This window comes from Zonotrichia leucophrys, chromosome 3, assembly GCF_028769735.1.
Source record: "Zonotrichia leucophrys gambelii isolate GWCS_2022_RI chromosome 3, RI_Zleu_2.0, whole genome shotgun sequence".
Lineage (NCBI taxonomy): Eukaryota > Metazoa > Chordata > Aves > Passeriformes > Passerellidae > Zonotrichia > Zonotrichia leucophrys.
Genome location: NC_088172.1, coordinates 91669983 through 91691118, shown reverse-complemented (window position 1 = coordinate 91691118; position 21136 = coordinate 91669983). Strand labels below are relative to the sequence as shown.

Sequence of the window (21136 nt, the reverse complement as noted above, 5' to 3'; positions counted from 1 at the left end):
TCCCAATTGATGTCTGTCAATCAGCTTGTCAGTAAATTTAAAAAAAAAGAAAAAGACTTCATTGGGAGATAGATAAATAGGCTTAGTCTCCTGAATATACATATATTTTAAAAATCCCAAATAACTACTACATTGGCATCAGTCTGAATTGGAAGGTATTTTTGGTGCACATTGGAAATTCGAATTTCTATCAGGAACAGCAGAGAAACCAGGATTATCTTTGAGAAAATTACAAACATTACAGGGATACTTTCCCAGCTGGTCTAAAGAGTTGTGCTTCCAGTTAAATCTCAAATATAGCTAACTATCCATATTACCTTCCTAGTAGTGTTAAACAGTTAATTTGATATAATATGTCCATTTGATTATTATTAAATAACAATTAAATTTAAATTAATGGAAAATTTATTAAAATTACAGCATACTGGCACTATAGTTCCTAATCAACATTAGAAATATTTTGTCTCACTCATAACATGTCCTGCACATTAAAAATATAAGCTACTAAACAAGACTCGGGCTGGATCTTTGACAAGATGAAGGAATGAGAAGTAGAAGGGCACAACAGTATTTTGCTAATAATGAATTTCTGGTTTTAGTTACTGTTTAGAGAAGCTTGGTTCATTTATCATGTGGTGATATCTTTTGGATGTTCAATTGGCACTTCTTATTTTTATGATGCTCCCCAGTTCTTGGCCGTTTCTAACAAATTCCTCAATACGTTTGAACTTGAGTGATCATCTTAATAAAATATCCCATTTTTAAAGGGAATTCTTTTCAATTATACATTTAAATAGGAGAATTCAGATTTACAGGGGTAGTATTGACTCAAAATGGAAAATATTAACTGGAGTTAGTATTTTTATAATAGGTGTTCATGCTTACCTCTACAATTTGATTCCACAAAGTCATAAGAACAGATCTAATTGCATGTGTAGGAGATGCTTATTGGCATCAGTAGGATAATGTAGAAGCAGAGTTAAACATGCAGAGTAGTAAATATTTGCAAAAATTGGGGCTGAGTTATGCCTGTGTTTGACAAAAGTAATTTGACTTGGAAAATTTTCTCTGTTAATATTATGCTACAAACTAATTAGAAATATGATGAATTTATAAATATGCTGGAATATCAGGAAACTCCCAGCTTTTCTAGTAGTGAAGAACAACCCATCACATAGTCCTATATGGACACATCCAGAACACACAATTGCTATGTCTAGAGCTACTGTCTGTAGAACATTGGCATGCCAATCTACATATCTAGTGTACTTTGAAAGGAGAGAAGCAAAAATGTGGATGAGAATGAGAGGGGATGGGGAATAGGTGTCAGGCATCAGCAGGAAATAACTGTGTTTAATCCCAGGCATCACCAGAAGAGCTGAGCAGCCAACAACAAAAAGTGATTGTAGCTGTACTGAGAATATCCATCATTCCAAATTCAGTCCTGCTGTAGTGTTACTTCTAAGCAAGTACCTTTCCTGAGACCTGTAACACTGTCCTCACCTTAATTTTATAGACCCTGGGAGATACTCATAGAATTTAGTTTTATTAGCACATAAAGAATAAGAATAAGAAATTGAGAGTATAAAAGGAGTTTAGGTCAAGTCATGTCTATTGGCTTTGGCTGCCCCAGCTGCTGTGCCTGTCCTTAGGTCCTGTCATTCCTCAGGTGGTGACTCCCACTACCTGCAGTGTGAGGTAACAAGTTATTTATGCCACTGAATCAGCACTGACCCACTTAGCAAACAGCCCTTCCTGGCATTACCTTTACTCCACAGACAGCACGGGTGGCTCGCTGTGTGTCCGTGCCCAGCCTGTTTCTGCTGTGGTGTGAGCATCCATCACTGCTGCTCTCTGCCATGCCTTAGGCTGCCACCCAGATCCCTGCATTGCTGCTCTCTCTGCCCCTCATGTCTATTCAGTCCCACCCATCTTGTCTCCCTCTCCTCCACAGTCAGCTTGATCCTGCTCCTCCAGCTCTGTTTTCCAAGATGCTGCTTTGGTCCAGGTTGCTGCCATTCCCTCCCACCTATCATTTTGCTGCTGTTCTGCTCCATCTGTAGTTTTGTACCAGCAAATACATTAGTCATGTTTGCCCCGGCTGCTCCTATATCTAAGCACAGCTCTGTATTTATAAATGCCATAACAGTCCCTCATCATAATAAACCTTCCCAAGAAATACTACACCAAATACCAGCAATGATTTTAGGCAAAATCATTTTGCATGGGGAGAATGCCAGAAGAGCTTAATAATAAATTATTCAGACCATTTCTGTGTCTAGATAAACTCTGTGAATCATTTATTATAATTATATAAAAAGTACTTCACCTAAAGTGCTTTGGAAAGTTATACCTGAGCATGAGAGGAGGCATGCAAAATTTCAGGAAGATAAATTCCAGGTTTTGGAAGCAGACTTTGAAAAGCAGCTGAAACAAAAACTATTGGACCACTGAGTAGGGAATGACATTGCAAGGAGGAGGAGAGAGCCTCTTTTTCTCAGAGCAAACAAAATATCTGGGTCTGCCAGGAGCAGGCCAGCCCAGCCCCACATTCTGTCTCACTGTTGAATTCTTAGTAATATAAAAACCAAGAGGATTTAAAAAAAAAAAAATAATTGTTTTATTTTTTTTTCTCTATTCTTTTTAAACTAAAGAAATTAAGGAAAAAATGTAAAGTTCAAGAGTTGAAGCCAGTGATGTGTGTTACTGTTTCCTTGTGAAAGGACAGTTTTCTCATCCATGTCTTAAATTTAGCATCTGCTTTTGTTCAAAATAGTGTAGGATCAACTGTGAACATTGTAAGGCCCTTCAGGAGACGCTGAAAAGGAGCTGCAGGATTCCTGGGGGAGGAGAAGCCCACATGCTTTAACTGAGTGCATCTACGCTAACAGGAGGCCTTTTAAAGACTTCCTTGAAACACAATATTGTCTTCCAAGGTTAATCCAGGATAGTAATAATTAATTGTAAATTGAGAAACGGCTTTAATTCTTCAAAACTAGAAAAACCTGATGCACCAAGCCCACTCACTTAAAGGGCCAGCAGTAAAAGAAGACAATGTGGCCTCACAAAGTGGGAGGCTTGCAACTGTTCAGCTTTTAGAAAGTAAAGTGAAATGGGAATGATTTTCACTCTCTCTTTCTTATAAATTTAGCATCAACAAATGTTTTTAAAATGCGTTTGCTTGATGGATTAATGTGATTTATGTTTAGTGTGAAGTAATCTGTGGTGGTGTTCCTTTTAACTATCTGGACATAGTTTTTCATCAGCAGGAATCACTGCAATTACATGACCAATAGAAGGCAGAAGGTTGATCATCAATGATAAAGCTCAAGATGGATTAGTGTCGTGTTTCTTATATCTTTGTTCCTTATCTTAAAAAGCCATCCTGAGTTCCTTTTTTTTCTGGTCCAGCTCTTAGACTTTTTTTGTTTGCTTCTTTCCTGCTACTTGAGTGAGAACCATTTAAGATATTGGTAGAGTTTCCTAGTGCAAAAAGAAGGGCTTTCAAGCTGCAGTTTCACGAAGAGCTGTTTACTCATAGAATTCTCACAATTTTGAGTAAGAAAAGATTTTAGTATAGTATGGCATTGAAGTATGTTGAAAATATTTTTTAAAATGCTATTTGAGTGTTTTTGCTGGTTACATTCTCTCAGTCTGCTTTGCTATGAAGATGTCCTGGGACATGTGTAGAAGCCATGGACAAATCAATGAGCTGGATGTTGGATGGTGCACCAAAAAGTAGTAATGACTATAATGAAGCCAAAAGAATAATAAGTAACTGAGTCAGAGCCATGTTCTCCCTGTAATATTGAGTGTGTTTTAGGTTTGCTTATTTTGACTGAAATTTCCACTTGCATTTTTGAGATGTTATGATGGGTAAGAAACTGCCACACTGTTATCTTTATTTTGTCTGTCTTCAAAGGCCTACGACGGGTTTGCCAGCTTGGGAATATCGCGACTGCTGGAGCCTTCGGACATGGTTTTGTTGGCCATCCCAGACAAACTGACTGTTATGACCTATCTCTATCAGATAAGGGCACATTTCTGCGGCCAGGAGCTGAACGTGGTTCAGATAGAGGAGAACAGCAGCAAGAGCACATACAAAGTGGGCAACTACGAGACGGACACCAACAGTTCTGTGGACCAGGAGAAGTTCTACGCGGAGCTGAGCGACCTGAAGCGCGAGCCCGAGCTGCAGCCCCCGGACAGCGCTTTGGCCGACTTCGCCTCGCAGGACGACTCCGTGTTCGTCAACGACAGCGGCGTCGGCGAATCCGAGAGCGAGCATCAGACTCCTGATGACCACTTGAGCCCGAGCACAGCTTCCCCTTCCTCACGCAGGACTCGAAGTGACACGGATCCGCAGAAATCCCAGCAGAGCTCCGGGAGGACTTCCGCGTCGGAAGAAATCGGGAAGTGTAGCAGTACAGACGCAACACAAGTGCAGCCTGTGTTGGGAAGGAAGAAATTGCTGATAACTGACACTTTAGACTTGAGTGACTTAGCACATGTCAGTGATCAAAAGGAGGATATGTCTCCCACAGTTGCTTGTGAAGATAACAACAAGAAGAGACACCAGAGCTTAGACAGTACCCCTGGTTTCTCGGAGCAAGAAAAGCTGGGATGTATAGGATCCACAGAGAGCACAAGAGCAGATCCCAGTTCACCTGTCACAAAACCAAGTTTATCTCCTACTTCTAAGCCAGGATACTCCTATAATATGGATACAGATCTTGCAAAGAAACCACATGCTTCTCCGAGGCAAATAGAGTCTGATTCTGACAGTGATGCCAGAGCAGCTTTAAATCATGCAGATCAAACTGCTAAAACAGCCCAGGTAAGACATTTGTGTCTGTGAATTAGGATGGAGATGCCGTTCAAGTCTTTTCTCTGTGTTTGTAATTTACACCAAGTCTTCAGCATAAATGATGAGGTGAGCAATGTAGTTTTGGGCAATAAATATTTTGCCTGAGAAGTAGGTGGTGCTGCAAAACAATCATTACACGAAAAATTTACAGAAATTGTCCCACTGTTGATCTTTCCAATCTCTCTCCAATTAAAGAAATTTGTGTTCTCAACTATCTCAAAGATGGCTCCAAAGCTTTTGCCACTGTCTGTTGCAACTCATTTCCTCTGAATGTTGCACACTGAAGCAAAGACTGGAAATAGATATCAATTCATTAGGAAATAAAAAGCGTTGAATACCTTAAAATTTACTAAAGGTAATTCAGAATCTTGTCTGGGAAACCACAGAGTCTCATGAACATAGCCAGTATGGTGAGGTAGAAACTCCAGACTGCTAAATTATGCTGCTTTCCATTGAGTGGCCTAAGGCATGTTACTTCAACACAATATCATTTTCCTTTCTGTAAAGATAACAGTGTTTGCCCACCTACCTTGCAGATTTATTGTGAGAATGGAAGTTGAATATTATATATATGCTGAGTATTATCAATAAATCATGTAATCATAAAAATATGTAAAGCATGTTAACACCTCCACTTACAAAAATGCCAAAACAAGCTTATAATTTTACCCTTGTGAAGAATTTTCTCGAGTTTGGGCTTTGTGCCATTAGCTCTGGTAAGAAAAGAATATATCCAATCTTCTGATAGTATGAATTGCTTCAAATATTTTTATGGGACTTTTTTTCTGAGTAAGCACCATAAAGATGATTTTATTGCAAGAGAAGCAGTCTATAGATGAGTGATAATGGCCAAATATAGGTTCCAGAGTCAACTAATTTCTTTCCTGTAATCAATGAAGTCTTGTGAGGTTTCTAATCATCATCCTCATCCTCATCATCATCATCATCATCGTCTTTGTGTACTGGCTGAAAAAGGAACAGCTTGGCCCATACAGAATAAAAGAGCAGGAGGAGGCAGGATTTGTTCTCTATGAGGATTTTCATGGACAAAGGTGTCACAGGCCAAGAAAAAGCAAGAGTTGGCTTTAAAGGCAGTTCTTAGTTGTTAATTATTGGTACATTTGCATATGGCAATAAAATCTCAGATGGGAGACTCCCTCTGAACCTACACTCCGTTGTTGCTTAGAGTCAACCACCTCCATTTCCACGTGGTTGTTGCAGGAGCACAGCAGGCAGCACCTGTCCCAGCCCTGGCCCATGGAAAGGCCTGGAGATGCATTTTCCCACTCTTGATAGTTGACCTTGACTAAGAAACCAGCCCTTGGGACTGTGTCTGCCTGGGAGCTGCTCATGTTCTCGTGTTGCCTGTGCAGAACCCCCTTTTGATATTTCTGCTCTTAAAGTAGCCTCAGTCTTTTGTAAGAAGAAGGGACTTGTGCATATTCATGAATTCAATAGAAGCAGATATTTTTGGAGAGCTTTTTGCCTTGTACCCAGCTTCTTTGTGTTCAATTTAAGTTATAAGTGAGTGGTACCCATATAAGTAGCCCACAAAGCATTTTTGTTGTAGCCATATTTGCATACATATTAAAATAAATAAGTAAACACAGCACGTTTGACATGGCTTCTGTGAAGCCATTTGGATTTTTCCACAGTTGCAGTTTAAAGGCATTAAATGTTGATAGAAATTAAGTTTTAAGGGGAAGGAAGAGAACTCGAATTTACATTATAAAGGACTACAACTTTTTTTTTTTTTTTACATTTTGATCATCTTTTCATTTCTATAAATGTTCTGTCACCTCATGAAGACATAATTCATGTGGCTCCTGACCTGTATTGTATAGGAAGGCCGCTGGCTATTAACTGCTGTATAAACCTTCAGTACCCTGAGGCTGCCTTGCTGTTAATTATATTTCTTTATTTTTAAGCAACGTATGTTGTCAAGACAGGAAGAACTTAAAGAACGAGCGAGAGTTCTGCTTGAGCAAGCAAGAAGAGATGCAGCATTAAAGGCAGGGAATAAACAACTAAGCAGTACCCTCATCCCAGCCCGCAATAAGCAGCTGAACGATGTAAGAAACATTGGCCACTCTTGCAGTTTGCAGAGTTAAAATGCATTGTGTGTGCTGTCGTGGGGGGAGGCATGTCCTTGCAGAACATTTCTTCTCTACGTTTGGTGTGTCGTGTGTCCTTCATTCACTTCTAAAACCTGTTTCTCCTGATGTTATGGCCAATAGAAAGGTGTCTCCCACTTCCTTGGAAGCAGAAGTCTGGGAGCATCTTCTTTGATTGGCACTGCAGTTTCTGGTGGGATGAAACTCAAACATCACTTGTTAAATGATAGTGAAGTAATTTGTGCTATTTCTGATTGCTTCTCTTTCAGTTAATGTAAATTATTTCCTTGAGCCTCTGATGTGAGCTCCTAGCTGCTTTAGAAGTGTTGTTGCAGTGAATGGAGCTGCTTGTGTCAGTCTTGTAAAAGAGTTGATGAAACAATTCCTTTTTATCACCAAAGTTGATTATGCTGGTGAAGGGGGAAAGTTGAGCTGGGGAATGAGCTCCAGTGTCGAAGCAGCTGTGGTTGCATCTCCAGTGGCTTCCATGGTGACCTGGAGAATCCCTACTCTCTGGAGATGAAAGCTAATTAATTTTTATGCAAACCTTTGCAATGCAAGTTTTGTGATTCTAACTATTGCACATTAGAGACTGTACTGGCAACTGAGAGTGTAAATATAATGAAAAATAATGATACAGAGAAAGGCTGGAGTCTTTACAGATTCCTGCCTTTCAGAGCCAAGTCCTGAGGGGCAGATTCTCCTCTTTACAGGAATGGGATCATACAATTAAAAAATGAAGGCAGTGATTTAACACATTTCATTTTATTTTCTTTACTCTCTTGGATCCTTGCTGGTTTTTCTTTTTTGTAGAAATTCCTCTCCATAGACTAACACTTCATTTTACTTTGGAATACATTCATATACACAGAAAAGTCTTATTTGTATACTTGTTTAATGATATATAAGATAATTTTTCTTATTCTGTTTTTTAAAGTTTTTCCTAGATATGTATATTTTAGTATAAATTTCACTTTGGATTTTTTAAAATTATCTTTTCATAAAGAAATTGGTATTAGAGGAGAGTTACTATAGGCAACTACACAGGCAGAAACAACTGTAATTAAAGTTGCCTAATGTTTTTTATTGCAAGCTCCTATTTTCAAAGGTTTTACAGCTTTGCTAGTATTTCATTGTTTGAGCTGAAATCTTCCCTGTCAGCTCTTCTGTCTCGGGGTAATATTTTAAATTTTTTTTTAACATCAAAAAACCTGATCATCTCTTTCTCTGTATCAGGTTTGACAAAGCATTGTTTTACTCATATTAAAAATAGGTAAAATTTGAAAAGATGGTTAGATTCCTTTGAAAAATCCGTTCAAAAAAGTCAAAGTTGTGTTAATACTGCAGTCTTGTCTGGGAGCCTTGAAGTTCAGAAAAGTTCCTAAGTGTCAATAAAAATTGTCTGCATGGACACTGTCCAGCAAGAGCATCTCTTACCATTGCTCTCCTAGGGACCGAGGCCCCTTCTGGTGCAGGTATTGGGAAGCAGAACTTTCTCTTTTAGCCTCAAACTCCTGCTAATGAAATCCAAATACGAGTGCAGAGAAGAGGTGCCCTGGGTAGGTGGCAATGTGAAGTTACACAATGAGGAAGTTGGTGTCCAGGCCATGAAAACCAGCTGGAGGGTAGGAGATGGTGATGTGTTTTCAGGGTGAGAGTTAGAACTGCCAGATTACCCACAGGACCTTATTTCTAATTAATTCAAAAATTAATTAGAAGCCTGCAGGAAAAGGAAGGGCAGTCTTTTAGGGCAGCTTGGCAGAGGTAAACTTTCTTGCTGCCTCTGTCAGAAGCTCGAGGAGAACTGTCCTGGAACAAATGGTCCTGGCCCATGTGAAATCTGGGCACTCTGTAGCGGGCACTCTTAACTTGAGTTGTTTTCACATAAGAATGACAAAGGCTCCTCATCTCTGAAGTGTGTCGTGGAGATGTGATTTGGAGACTCTTACCGTTGGTATATAATAATATACATTATATAAAGCTGTGTATAACGTGTATGTATATGTTATATACATATCCCTACATGTGCATATTCTGAAGGAGAATGCATGTGTGCATCAACATATATAGGTGTAAGATAAAACACATTGATTCCTGTTTTCCTTTAACATGCTTGATATTAGTAGAGATGAGGCATTTTCATTTGATGTAGTTCTGCCAGTTTTCTACAGGTCATTTGATTGTTAGCGTATAGCACAGACTTATTTCTATTCATGGCTTTTTGGTCATTAAGGTTAATAATAAGAACTTTGACTCAAAGCAGTGTTGTATGTCAGTGTGCAGTAATGTGTAGTAGTGTGTTATCCAAATGAAGGTTGTGATAATGAGAATCAGCATTTAGTAGTGAAAATTGGACGAGGCTCATTTTCAGGATGGATTGAGATTCAAAAGAAAATGGTTTGAAACAGGAAGATCTAATTTTAAATAAGAAAACTTTGAAGAGATAGTTCAGGGGCAATACTTTTGAAAGTAACTCTTGAAGTTTGCAATTGCACCTTTTTTGATACCTTCTCAGGAAGAGCTTTAAGCACCCTAGTCTTTCAGACCATGCTGTCAGTCAGCCCAGCTAAGAGAAGCCTGTGGAGTCCTTAGTGACTTTAGAAAAGTCTCATCTCCTAGGCCTTGCTGTTAGCACTTTCCATGTGTCATGTGAGAACCAGGGGTTTCTGCTTTCCCAGTGACCAGGTGAGAGCAGCGTTCAGTGCGTGGGCTTGGACAGTGAGCATGGTGAGGATGGGCAATGGCACTGCTCAGGCTCAGCAACAGGGAGGAAATTTCCTAAATACAGGTTTATTTCGTGTGCGCCCGCCTGATTTGCTTGGTAAAAGTCAATTTTGCAAAAAACAGTGTTCCTGTTTCTCCTCTAAGCACAGAGTACAGCCTCATTTCTCTCATTTCTTCCCTCCTTGCAGCATGGTAGAAATTTTTTCAGTGTTGTGTCTGCTTATTTGGTGCTTCTCAGAAGCCTTCAATCTCAAGCTGTATGCATGCCAGACAGCATGTGGAGGTATGTGTGCAGGTATTTGAAGTCTTAAGAGGAGACTGCATTGATCAGAACCTCCTTGAAATCATGCTCATGGTTTGGGAGGATCATAGCTGTGTCATTAAAATTGATGCAGCCCTTTGGAGACTGGAAGAATTAGCTTAAGAGCTCTGTGAAGAGAGTTACTGATCCCCTCGTGGATCCCTTTCTCTATGGTAGATTTATAAACAGCTCAGCCTTTCTGCTTGCTTTCTTGATGTATGTGTGCATGTGGTGACTCTTTTACGAGATGCTTCTGTCATTTGCAATCTGATATAGCAGCTGTAATCACTTAGCTTTTAACCAGGAGAGCCTTTTTATTAGCTTACTCATTTTTATTTAACTTGCCTTTTCTCATGGTGAATATCACAGGGCTGGAAGGGACATATCTGCTCCCTCCAGATGCTGTAAAATATCAACCTGTAGTGATGGTTGTTAGCAGCGGCAGCTGGGCTGGAATGTGAAGTTGGCAAGGTGAGGAGACTGGAGCTGGGCTATGAGACCTATCCAGCAAAATGACAGGCTAGAGGGGACCACACTGAGTGGGAAAAATTCAGAAGCCATGGCCCTAAAAGGCCTTTCCAGGAGGGGAATCCTCATCTGTAGAACATGGGATGGAATCTCTAATTCTAGAATCTCAGCATAACTCTGCTGTCAGCAAATATCTGTAAAGGCTGTTGGCAAAATCTTCTTATTTTCTTTTAGTGACTGGGCCACATAAAGAATGGAAATTTACTGCAGCTGTCATTTACTCTCCAAACTCAAATGGCTATGGTTATGGAGTCAGCATGATTACAGAGAATGGAATTAGGAGTTAAGAAATGCACAGGCAACTTTAATTAACCTCCTTTGTGTATATGCATTATGATGTAGTCTTTAATTATGTGATCACATACTATTTTCCCCAAAGCAATTGTGTCTCATTTTCCTCAGAGGATAGAGGTGATGTAGAAGGCTGTTTGTCCAGAGGACCTCTGTGCTTTTGATTGCAGAAATTGAAAGGTGTACGACAAACAAAGCAGAGACTGTGAGGAGTGAAAAGATGAGGTCATGGTTAAGGTCCTTGAAAAAATTAAATGTACTTCTGCCTTTATCAGAGCTCCTGGTCAGTGCTACTAATCTTTTGAGCCAAATGTCTTACAGGTGGTCACTAGTTTTTGTGTCTTTCCTTTCTTGATCACTTTGAGGCAAAAGTTTGATTTGCAGATATATTGAGCATCCAGGTCTGTCAGGGAAATCAATTGGAGCTGTGCTTGAGACATATAAATGGCTATAAAGCTTAGTATGCTGCAAAAAAATCCAACTAATAGGCTTCCCAGAGCAAGCACCCAGTGATAGATCCTTTTAGCTGGATCTCTCCCTCTCAGTTCTCATCAGAAGAGCAGGGTAATAACTCTTCCACGGCTTGTTGTGGGAAGGGAATGTGATTAATTCTCTTGAGACTCTTAAATACCATAGATGTGGGCACTGTAGAAAGAAATCAAGAAATTAAGAATTCTGTCTTCAGAGCAAGATGTGAATGTTGTGGTGTAAAGAATAATCCTACGTGTTGATGGGCATGCATATTGAACAGTGAAAATAAACCAAAGTATTGGGTAGAACACCACTGGGTAGAGCTTAGGGCTGGGCTGAAGACCAGGAGATAGTGAAAGTAAAAGGTGCTGCCACAGTTAGGCTTTGTTTTAGAGGATACAGAGCAGGATGAAAATTAAGATTATGCCCACTAGCTTTATTTCTGGCATCTCCTAAATCCTGTGTCAAATTCTTTTAATTTGTTTTTGTAAGGCAGACAGCTGTAGCAGGGAATGCTGTATTAATGAAATTCATGAAAAGTGCTCATCTGGGAAAGGATGTGTTTTTCTCCTTACCAAGGGCTACAGATAGTTTCTAAAGTTACTTGGCTTTTGCATGAGCTAAGGATTCCTCCTTGGTGAATTTAGGTGCAGGACTTGGCCACCCATATATGGATTTGGCCGAAAATTTTGCATATTTAGGATCTGGCATAGATTGGTGGATGCAGGAGTTCAGTAGTATGATCCCTGGAGGGAATCACTCTGTCTTCTGCCTTTTGTGAAATAGGAAAATAGTAATTCTTTCTTCAGAGCAGCATTCGAGTCCCTAAAAATTGTGAGTGACTCCATTTGAACAATAAGAATTTAAAACCAGAATAATACGAACAGACTTGGGGGGTTTGGAGAATAATCCTGAGGCTGCTGCTGTGCTTAATTGCAACTGTTGCTATCCTGCTTTCTGTACAGAGAAAGATTTGGGTTTAATTATCTCTGGTACCATTATTTTATATTTATTCAAGCTGAATGACAGCGGTAGCTGCCTCAATGTGTATATATTGAAAAAAAAGAAAGAAAAAGCAGTGTCAATGATGTTCAACTCTGTTAGCAGATTTTGCAGATACAGAGTACCTCACTGAAAAGCTGTCTCCTCCAAACACACGAACACTGTGTGCAGAGGGCAGAGGAATGGGCTCTGCCATGAGATTGTTTCTCCTTGCTCAGAATACTGTTTTTTATTACTCCCTTGCTCAAAGGACTTGTTGCAGCTGTATCTAATTCATTTTTAATAAGCTCTTTCTACTTCAGGTGTCAATCTGTTGTGCCCATTACTTTTCATTTTCATAAATATTTGAGTGCAAAATGATAACTTTTTTTTTTTTTTGCATGCACCAGACTAGTGGAAATGGAAGTTCTTTTTAGAAAGGCTTCAGAAAGTGACAGAATCTGAAAGGATATGAGTCTTTATGATCTTTAATTTTGGCTGCATACATTTGCAAAGATACTGGATATGCTGACTGCAATAAAATAAAAACAAAGAAATATTTTAAATGTTGAAAGACCTGCTTTAATAAATGATCCCATTTATTGATCATGTCCAGCAATAATTTGCTGCCTCTCTGAACTAATAAGCTCCAAACTGTCCAAACTTACCTCCAATAAGTAAACTGGAGCCAACATGAACAGAAGCGGTATCAAAAGCAAATTCAGAGTAGGCAGCAAAAATAGAATATTTTATTTTGATTGAAAGATGCCTTAAACTCAAGGTACCAATGTGAGTGTTCTTTCCTCCAATTATATTTTCAGGTTCTTGAAAATGAATACAAAATCGCTTTATTTAGTATTTTTTTCTGTGTCAAACCAGAATCCCTACTTATGTTGTATTAGGAAAGGTATCCAGTTCACTGCTGGATTTTTTGTAGTCTCCTCAGTTGGAAAATAAATGTCTGTGATTGAGGTGGTTGTGTTAATTCATTTAAGCACTCTCAAATTATTATTATCTTGTTTCTCTTAAAAAAATATTAAGACCTGATCTTTATTAATTAAACATCTAGCATGAATTTATTGAGGTGTAGGACTTTGCAGGTGGCAACCTTGGTCTTTTAATATTAATTGGAAAATATTGATTGAAAAAAGACTAGTCTGTCATGCTGATAATTGCAACCAGATTTAGATATGATCACTAGATCTTCCCAAGATTACAAAGAAGGAGTTACCATTTAATTGGTAAAAAGATTGAACATTATTTTGGTAATCCCTGAGCTTTGGTAACTTATTCCCTGTTGTTCATTTATATGTCTTGTCTGTATGCCACTAAAAAGTGGTTAAATATGGTGTAAGCTGATAAGACTATGCTGTGGAGTATTTACATTTAATGAGCATTCTAAGTTTTATAGTTGTTTTAACAATATACTTTTCTTTAACTGGAGAAAGGACCCCCAACTGATCTGATATTTACTTCTTTATAGTGACACACTAAGGTTGAGATAGTCTGATCTCAATTCCTTGACGGCAAGAGCAGGCAACTTATTTTATTTAATGTTTCTCACTGCCTGAAAAAAAAATCAGTAACTTTCCAAAGAGGTGCTACATCTTTTGACTTCATATTTGGTCGGTTTAAGCACTTTCTTAGTATGAAGTTGTGATATTTCACTGTACAAAAATATTGCTGTAGACACGTCCCTGACGTAGCTGGGAAAATAAATCAATTAGTGCAAGTAAAGTAATTTTTAAGAAGAATTAGTATGTACTGTCAGTTTTATAGCAGGAAGGATTTCCTGAATAAAGCATAAGCTTTGATAATGCATGACAAATGTTAGCAGTTTCAGTTTTAGATACAAATGCTTGAATTTCTCAGCTGATTTTTAATCTCTATAATATGTATCTGTTTACACCAGTTAAGGATCTGGCCTAAATATATAAATTTATTTATTCTGTGGCTGTAAATTCAAGGTGCTGCACAGTCTGCAGCCATACCATTAACTCACACGGTGAGAGAAAATAGGCTGGCAATCTATTAATGGAATTTTAAGATCATCCGAACAAAATTAGTTCCAAAATTTCAGTGTCTTCTATCCATTTTTAAATATTCGGGGAAAAAAAAAAAAAAAAAAGTGTCTGTTTCAGAGCTATCCCTTTGTGTGCAGAGTGAGACCCGGGTTTCTCAGCCCCTGGAATGCTCTTTTTCTATCGCTGCTAATAGCTGTGGACGTTTTCCGTGTGGATGTTCAGTACACGCTGTTGTGAATCCCAGGATGATATCGCCATTACTTAGAGCTGTATTTTGCATTGCCTATTCTGTGATTGCTCAGCATGCACAAGGGTAGAGTTAAAATCTTTATTCATTTCATTTAAAAATGTTTCTTTTGTTCTCCTTATCGTGTTCTGGCTTTCCCAAGGATATATGCCTTGAACGAAAAGTCACATGTGCATTACTAATTGTGTGCCATTGTATTTACAGTTCCTAGTGGTGGCACTGTGAAGCTACTAATTCTTTTGCTTCACTTGATGTAAAATAATCTGAGTGTCTTTGATAGCAGTGAAACAGTATTAATTGTTTTGTACATTTCTTGGTCACTCTTCTTAGGTGGTCTTCATAATCTATTAGAACTTTCAGCCAGATTTTTGTAATGTCATGCCTCCAGCAGTGATTAAATTGGTAATTAATGAACAGTCCTTGGCAACATAAACCACATCCCGTTAATTTTCCCTTTTGAGTTTTTCGAAGTTGTCGTCTCTGTCAGAAAGCATTGCGCCACCTTGCTACGGCCCCTTGGCATGGAACCACAGCGACGGGATTTTTTGCAGCCATTAGTAGATCAGAGCAGTAATTTCACAGTATTTTGGTCAGGGTAATTATAGTACCAAGTACCGAGTAGAGTTGGGAATTCACACAAGAAGTCCAGAAATACCAGGTGAGCTTCCTTGTGTTCACTGGGACGTTATGATTAGTTTAATTGGGCTTTGTTTGATTTCAGCCGCGGAGACTCTTTGTGCCACGGCACTGCAGCCACTTTCCACTTTAGTGTTTCTGACCTGCATTGACAGGAACTGGTGCAAAAATGAACTCTTTGAAGTGGGACTCTTTGGAGAGGGCAACTAAAAAAGGGGCAGAGTGATGTGTAAGTAGGGTACTGTAGCAAAGCGCGACACCGGCCCAAACACCCTGCGTTTTGCGGGTGATGCGATTCAAATCCTTTCATATTTTCAACCGGAACAGATAATATTTCTGCTACATTTGTGCAAATCTCGAGTAAATTACCGCATTTTAAAACACAATCTGTTTTTAATCGCTGGCTTTTACATAGCACCTGCTGTTCTACCTTCCTTTGAAGATACAGTTGTTTCTCTCACCAGAAATTCTGTGAATCGTCTATTTAGTCCTGCAAACAAATCTGGGCGAATGCATTAATGAGACTGCAGCTGCACTTAGCAGTTCACATGTCACAAAATAGTAGGTAAAGGCATTCATACTTGAGTGACTGACTATAGGTGTAGTGGCCTTCAGCAGTACATTGTGCACATTAAACTTTAAATAGTCACTTGCCTGTTGGCTTCTGAATGAAAGGACTGTCACTGGTCACTTCTCCTAAAGCCTTAATGAAACCAAATAGTTTGCTACGAGTTTGGGCCTAACCATTGGGGTGTTTCATGCAGTCTTGTCAGTTGATGTTCATGAATTGACTTGAACGAAGATCAAAGTGTTTCTCAAAATGGAGAAGCGGGGAGAGAGACAGCTCCTTCAATTGCACCACAAGAGCTAATCAAGCCATCAGTTCTTTATGCACTCTGCGTGCCTTTAGAATTTAATACCCAATGGTTTGTCAGGACAAATTGAAATTCGGGGGTTGGCGGGGAGCGGGGGGGAGGTGGAGAGTGTCCCTCCTCAGCCTGCTGAAAATAAAATAAGCGCTTCACTCTTCTGGAGGATCGTTTTGATAAATTTTATCATTTAATGTAAAACTGCAATGTTGATTAAACGTTTGGGGTGGAAAAAAGAAGTTACGGTGAAGGATTCAATGGGCATTATGCACCTTAGCGCTGAGTAAAGATTCAGGTTCAAAGTGAAAGAGAAACTAAACTCGGGGTGATTTTTTTTGTTTCTTTGATTGCTAATGAACTTTTTTTTTTGCCTAGACATTTTAAATTGGATTCAGAAGATAGATTTTTGAGTGTCAGTTAAAACAAAGTCATGTGAAAATGCCTCTCTCTCTCCCTCCCTCCCCTTCTCTCTTTTTAATTGATATGATTTAGGCAGAGGAAAATGGTAAGGGGGATTTTTCTATTGCAGAAGCAATTTTTAAGGGATTTAGTCTTATTTAGCCTGAAGGTCTTCACACTAATGAGAGCACTTAAGTTACGTCCAGGCGTTGATTAGACAGCTCATCTATCAACTGGAGCATGAGAATTTGTATTTTAGGTACCTTTTATACATTATAAATTTTTTTTATTACTTTAGACTTTATTTTCCACAAATCTTTAATTACCTTCTTTCACATCCAAGGTGTCTGTAACTCAGCTGACAGAGTACAAATGCGGGCAGGGAAATACTCTACGTTTGATGTTGAGTGCATTTCGATACATTTCGATAACACCGAAATTTCGACAATATCGAAACTTCATCTGTAGAAATTGGCGTACTGGATGCAAATTGCTACCAAGATACATTCCTTAAACTGCCACAAGCTCCCTCAAAGTCTAAATGCATTTATTCAGGAAACACAGAATTGTGTATGTATATTTAAATGCCCAGCTACTCCCTGCACCCCTAAATTGTGAATGCTCTCTCTACCTGTAGTTTTTTCGCTATTTTTAAAACACAATAGCATCTTAATTATTTTCTGAACCATTCTGAAAAGTACAGCTTTTGTAACTTTTTGACATTTCAGGTTTAAAAAAAATTAAAGCGTTGCCACCAGCTTGCACTATGAGCAGCCTGTAATAACAGTTAAAAAAGCTTTCTGAACTATTTGACAAGATTTCTTAGTGCTGAGGCCATATGCTGTAGCCTTTAAGCTATTTCTTCCTATCAGTTTCATTATCACCTGCCTCTGAGTCTCCAATATCATCAGTAAGCACATGCAGAATCATAATTATGCCATGTACAAGTTCTTTGATAACATGTACAGTTTTCTTCTTAATTCTTTATCAAATGCATTGATCGTGGCATGTGTGCATTGATCCAGGTCCACCATCTGGCTGTGTGTGATAAGCACAGTGGCATCTTTGCATTTCCACTGTCATTCATTGCGCTACAATTTGGCTGCAGGGGAGTAGTGGCTGGGATTAGCCCTGTTCTGCTACTTACTTGCATTTTAAGTTGACACCTCTACAGCGGCTCAGACCACATTACAAACTGAAACACATACGCACGACTTAGTGATGTGACACTCCTCAATAAGCTTACTCCACTAGCTACTCAACAATCTGTAATTGGATTTGTAGGAATAACAGCAAAAGATTTCCTAAGAATTGCTGGGGACAGAAGGTGAAGTTTTCTCATTATTGGCAAAAGGCTAGGTATAGATCTTAGGCGATTGGTATTTTCCATTAAAAAAACCTGCCAGCAGTTTGCAGGACTTTTTCAAAAAAAAAAAAAAAAACCAGCAAAATAGGGTCCAGGGAGATGTGGGGTTTGCACTTGTTCTTTTCATTCTCATCACATAGAGGCAGACAGGGATCTTGTTACCCTCCCCCAAAAATTGAGAGAAGGCGAGGAGGAAAACCAACTTTGGGAGGCCCCCTGCAGCCCGCTGGCTTTGTTCGGCTGGGAGTGACCCGGGAGCATTCCTCAGGAGGGCACGTCCCCTCCCTTGGCGCGGGGCTGCCCGCCCCAGGAGGAAGCTTCCCAGGATGGCGGTCTGAGTGATGCTGCTCTTCGGCTTACGCATCCCATACACTTGCCAAAAGTCTTTGTTTCATAACACCACTTTTTTTTTTCCTTTTTTTTTTTTTTTTTTTTTTTTTTTTTAATTATAAAGTCAAGTTTACACAAGAGAAAATCCCTTAAGTGGAGCTCGACGAATGTTGACTCCTACAATGAGTAAGCAGCTTTCTTAACTTCTGTCTGTAACTCAGCTCTGGAAAGGCACAGAAAACACCATCTTTAGCCCGTTCATCTCGGATTCTGCCCTGTCTGGATGGTGACACTCTTTTAGAATGTTTCTGAGCCGGCATGCTTGAGCCCATGTTTGTGGGTCATGCCAATAGCACGACAGTCACGATGACAGGCAGAACGAGCTCATGGATCCCAGCACCTTAGGTGATTGTTGACCTTAATTATACTTCCTGGATGGGGGAGAGCACAAACTTGCCTAAGCAGGGAAAATTCCAGAGAAGAAGTTAGTGGAGGCCTTTGTCTCTGCTTTTGGTTTAGGTCAGCTTTCTCGGTGGTGTTTCCTAGTGTTCCCTCTGCACCAGCGTGAGCAAGCGAGGACAGAAGGAAAACACAACGTGATTTTGGAATTGGGTGTCTCAGCCTGTCCCTAAAACTTGCAGTAGAGCTAAGTGCAGTGTGAATCAGACGAGATCACCTCAGTCACAGAGATGTGCAGCTCCGAAATGGTTAAATGGGTTAAATCTTATTTATCTGAATAGAACTTGGGGGCTGTTTAGCAGAATGCTCCAGCACAAATACCTGTGGTTCACTTTGACGTTACAATTTTTTTGTTGGTTTCTTTACTTATAAATACTTGAACTGTTAGACCTTTTACTTTTTTCTCTGAGAAAGATGTATTTGTACCAGATTAGAAAAGCTAAACTGTTTCTTTACATTGAATAATCAGCCTGTCATGACAAATCTATCTACTTCTGCATGAGTAGGTGCCAGTTTGACTAGCTTCTTTTAGGCTCACACTGAGTTTTAAGCTGGATCCGTGTGCATGACTGGCAGTGCATTTGTTGGACCAGATCTAAGGAGCCAGAGAGCGTTCAGCTCCTTTTTGCCTACAAAAGAGCAGCCAGACAACCAGCAAGAGGCCTTGGATGTAGCACAAGGTGATACTTACTTAGTCAGCCATTTTTTTTTTCAAATACTTTTTTTTCCATTCAGTAAACTAAGAGTTTTTCAGTTTCACAATGACACAAGGAATTAAATTATCAGTGGATTGTTTTTCTACAGCCACCATTCTTCACAGAGAAATACTGTACCAACTGAATTGTATTTTTTCCAGAACAACATAAAATTATTTTTAAAATTAAAAAATAAAAACAGAATAAATTGTTGGCTATTTCTTTAAAAATGCCTCCTTGGTTTAAGGAGATGTTTTCCATTTTACAGCCACACCATCCCACTTTATTGTGAATTTTTGGAGCTTTTTTCTTAAGGGGGACAGCTTTGTTAAGATATTGTTTGTGATTTTTCCAGTTTTGACTTTGAGCTACTTCTGTGTTCATTCTGTCTTGTCTCATCAGTGTATCGGTGCCATAGCTCCTAAGCCAATAGCTACTCAAGCAGTTTGATACTTTTTGTGATGTGAATTCATGAAAAAATATTTTCAAGTTACATGGAGTTTATGAATAGTGAGGTAGCTGATGTAGAGACCAGGCAGAAGGCAGAAAATACCCAAGATGTTTATGTCTGTCTTTGCTTACCACCTCCTACAATCTGAACAGCCACAGAAATCCAAAGCCACTTTTGTTTATGCCGAATGTTCCTTGCTTAGCAATCCATGTTTTGCTCACTACCTGTATATTTTCAGCTGTTCTGAAACAGTGGTAGAGACCAAACATAAATGTGATCCCTAGGGTGATCAAAGATTTAATCTGACCAGATGGGACAAACTTGAGAAAGATTTTGACTTTCCACTCTGTTTTGCAACAAGAAAGGCTGATTTTTTTTTTCTCCCGTCCTTTCTTTGTTAGCAAAGGCAGAGATCAGGCCATCCCCAGAGGAATGAGCAGGTGTGGCCATTTACAAGCATGTCTGGTTATATTATAAACCAACATAAGAAAAGTTTGAAATGGTTTGAAAAGATCTGCTAAACAGTTTTAATGTTTCATCCCAAATCCTATTTACTCAAACAAGAGCCGATCAAGGTCACAGTATAACCCAGCCTGCTCAAACCTTTAAAGCTCATGTAATTTTATTTATTTTCTTTATTTTTTTTTTTTTATTCTTTCTCCTCTTCTAACTGAATAGGTACATTTTGGTAATCCTGAATAGGTACATTTTGGTAATCCTTGCCTCTGGACAAGCACAGAAGTCTTTTTCTTTCTGAATGGCTAATAACAGAGCCGTTCTTCCTGTCTAATGATGAAAGAGGTGGCAGTCAAGTTCTTTCTCTTAGATGTACTGTGCTCTCACGGCTGACCACGAACCATTTTGAAACCTACAGTTTCAGGAATTGCTCCCTCTCATACAACTCTGGTTTGATTTTTTTGCCGTGGATTACAAGCAATTTACTACATTTTTTTAAAAATTTTACTTTTGTCCCCCAGTGTATGGACACAGTAAAGAATTTACTTTTTAAATGTCAAATAAATGCAGGTCACCAGACTGTATTTTTTTTTATAGTGAGAGGTTGATACATTATCAGAATTCTGGTGTAAAGTCAGTTTGCATCCTCCCAAAATTCTACCAAAGGAGGACTGAAAATCCCTAGTAAAGGTTTTGTGGGTTTTTTTCTTTTTGCTGTGAGAAGGTTGCAAAATTTTTAGTCATTTAAGGAGATGGTTTTTGAGGGAGTGTTTGGGGGTTTTTTGCCCTGAAAGACTCCACCACTCTCAATATTTTCCTGAGTTGGGCAGCTCTCAGCTGGCTGGGTAATGATCTCGGAAACTGCCCTGCCAGTGTTTCACATTCGAATTCACCTTCCCAAATCCACGGCGTAATTTTTGGCCAAAG

General features: G+C 39.1%; 1 protein-coding gene across 6 annotated transcripts in view; it reads left to right on the top strand.

The window, feature by feature from the left end:
* EHBP1 (EH domain binding protein 1) overlaps positions 1–21136 on the top strand; it is a 207262-nt gene that overhangs the window by 130306 nt on the left and 55820 nt on the right. For 5 of the 6 annotated variants that reach the window (XM_064709260.1, XM_064709257.1, XM_064709258.1 and 2 more), the window contains 2 exons: positions 3923–4837; positions 6796–6939. In XM_064709260.1, the coding sequence (XP_064565330.1) occupies positions 3923–4837; positions 6796–6939 (1059 nt within the window). The remainder of the gene's footprint in view (positions 1–3922; positions 4838–6795; positions 6940–21136) is intronic. The other variant, XM_064709259.1, reaches the window with a different exon arrangement.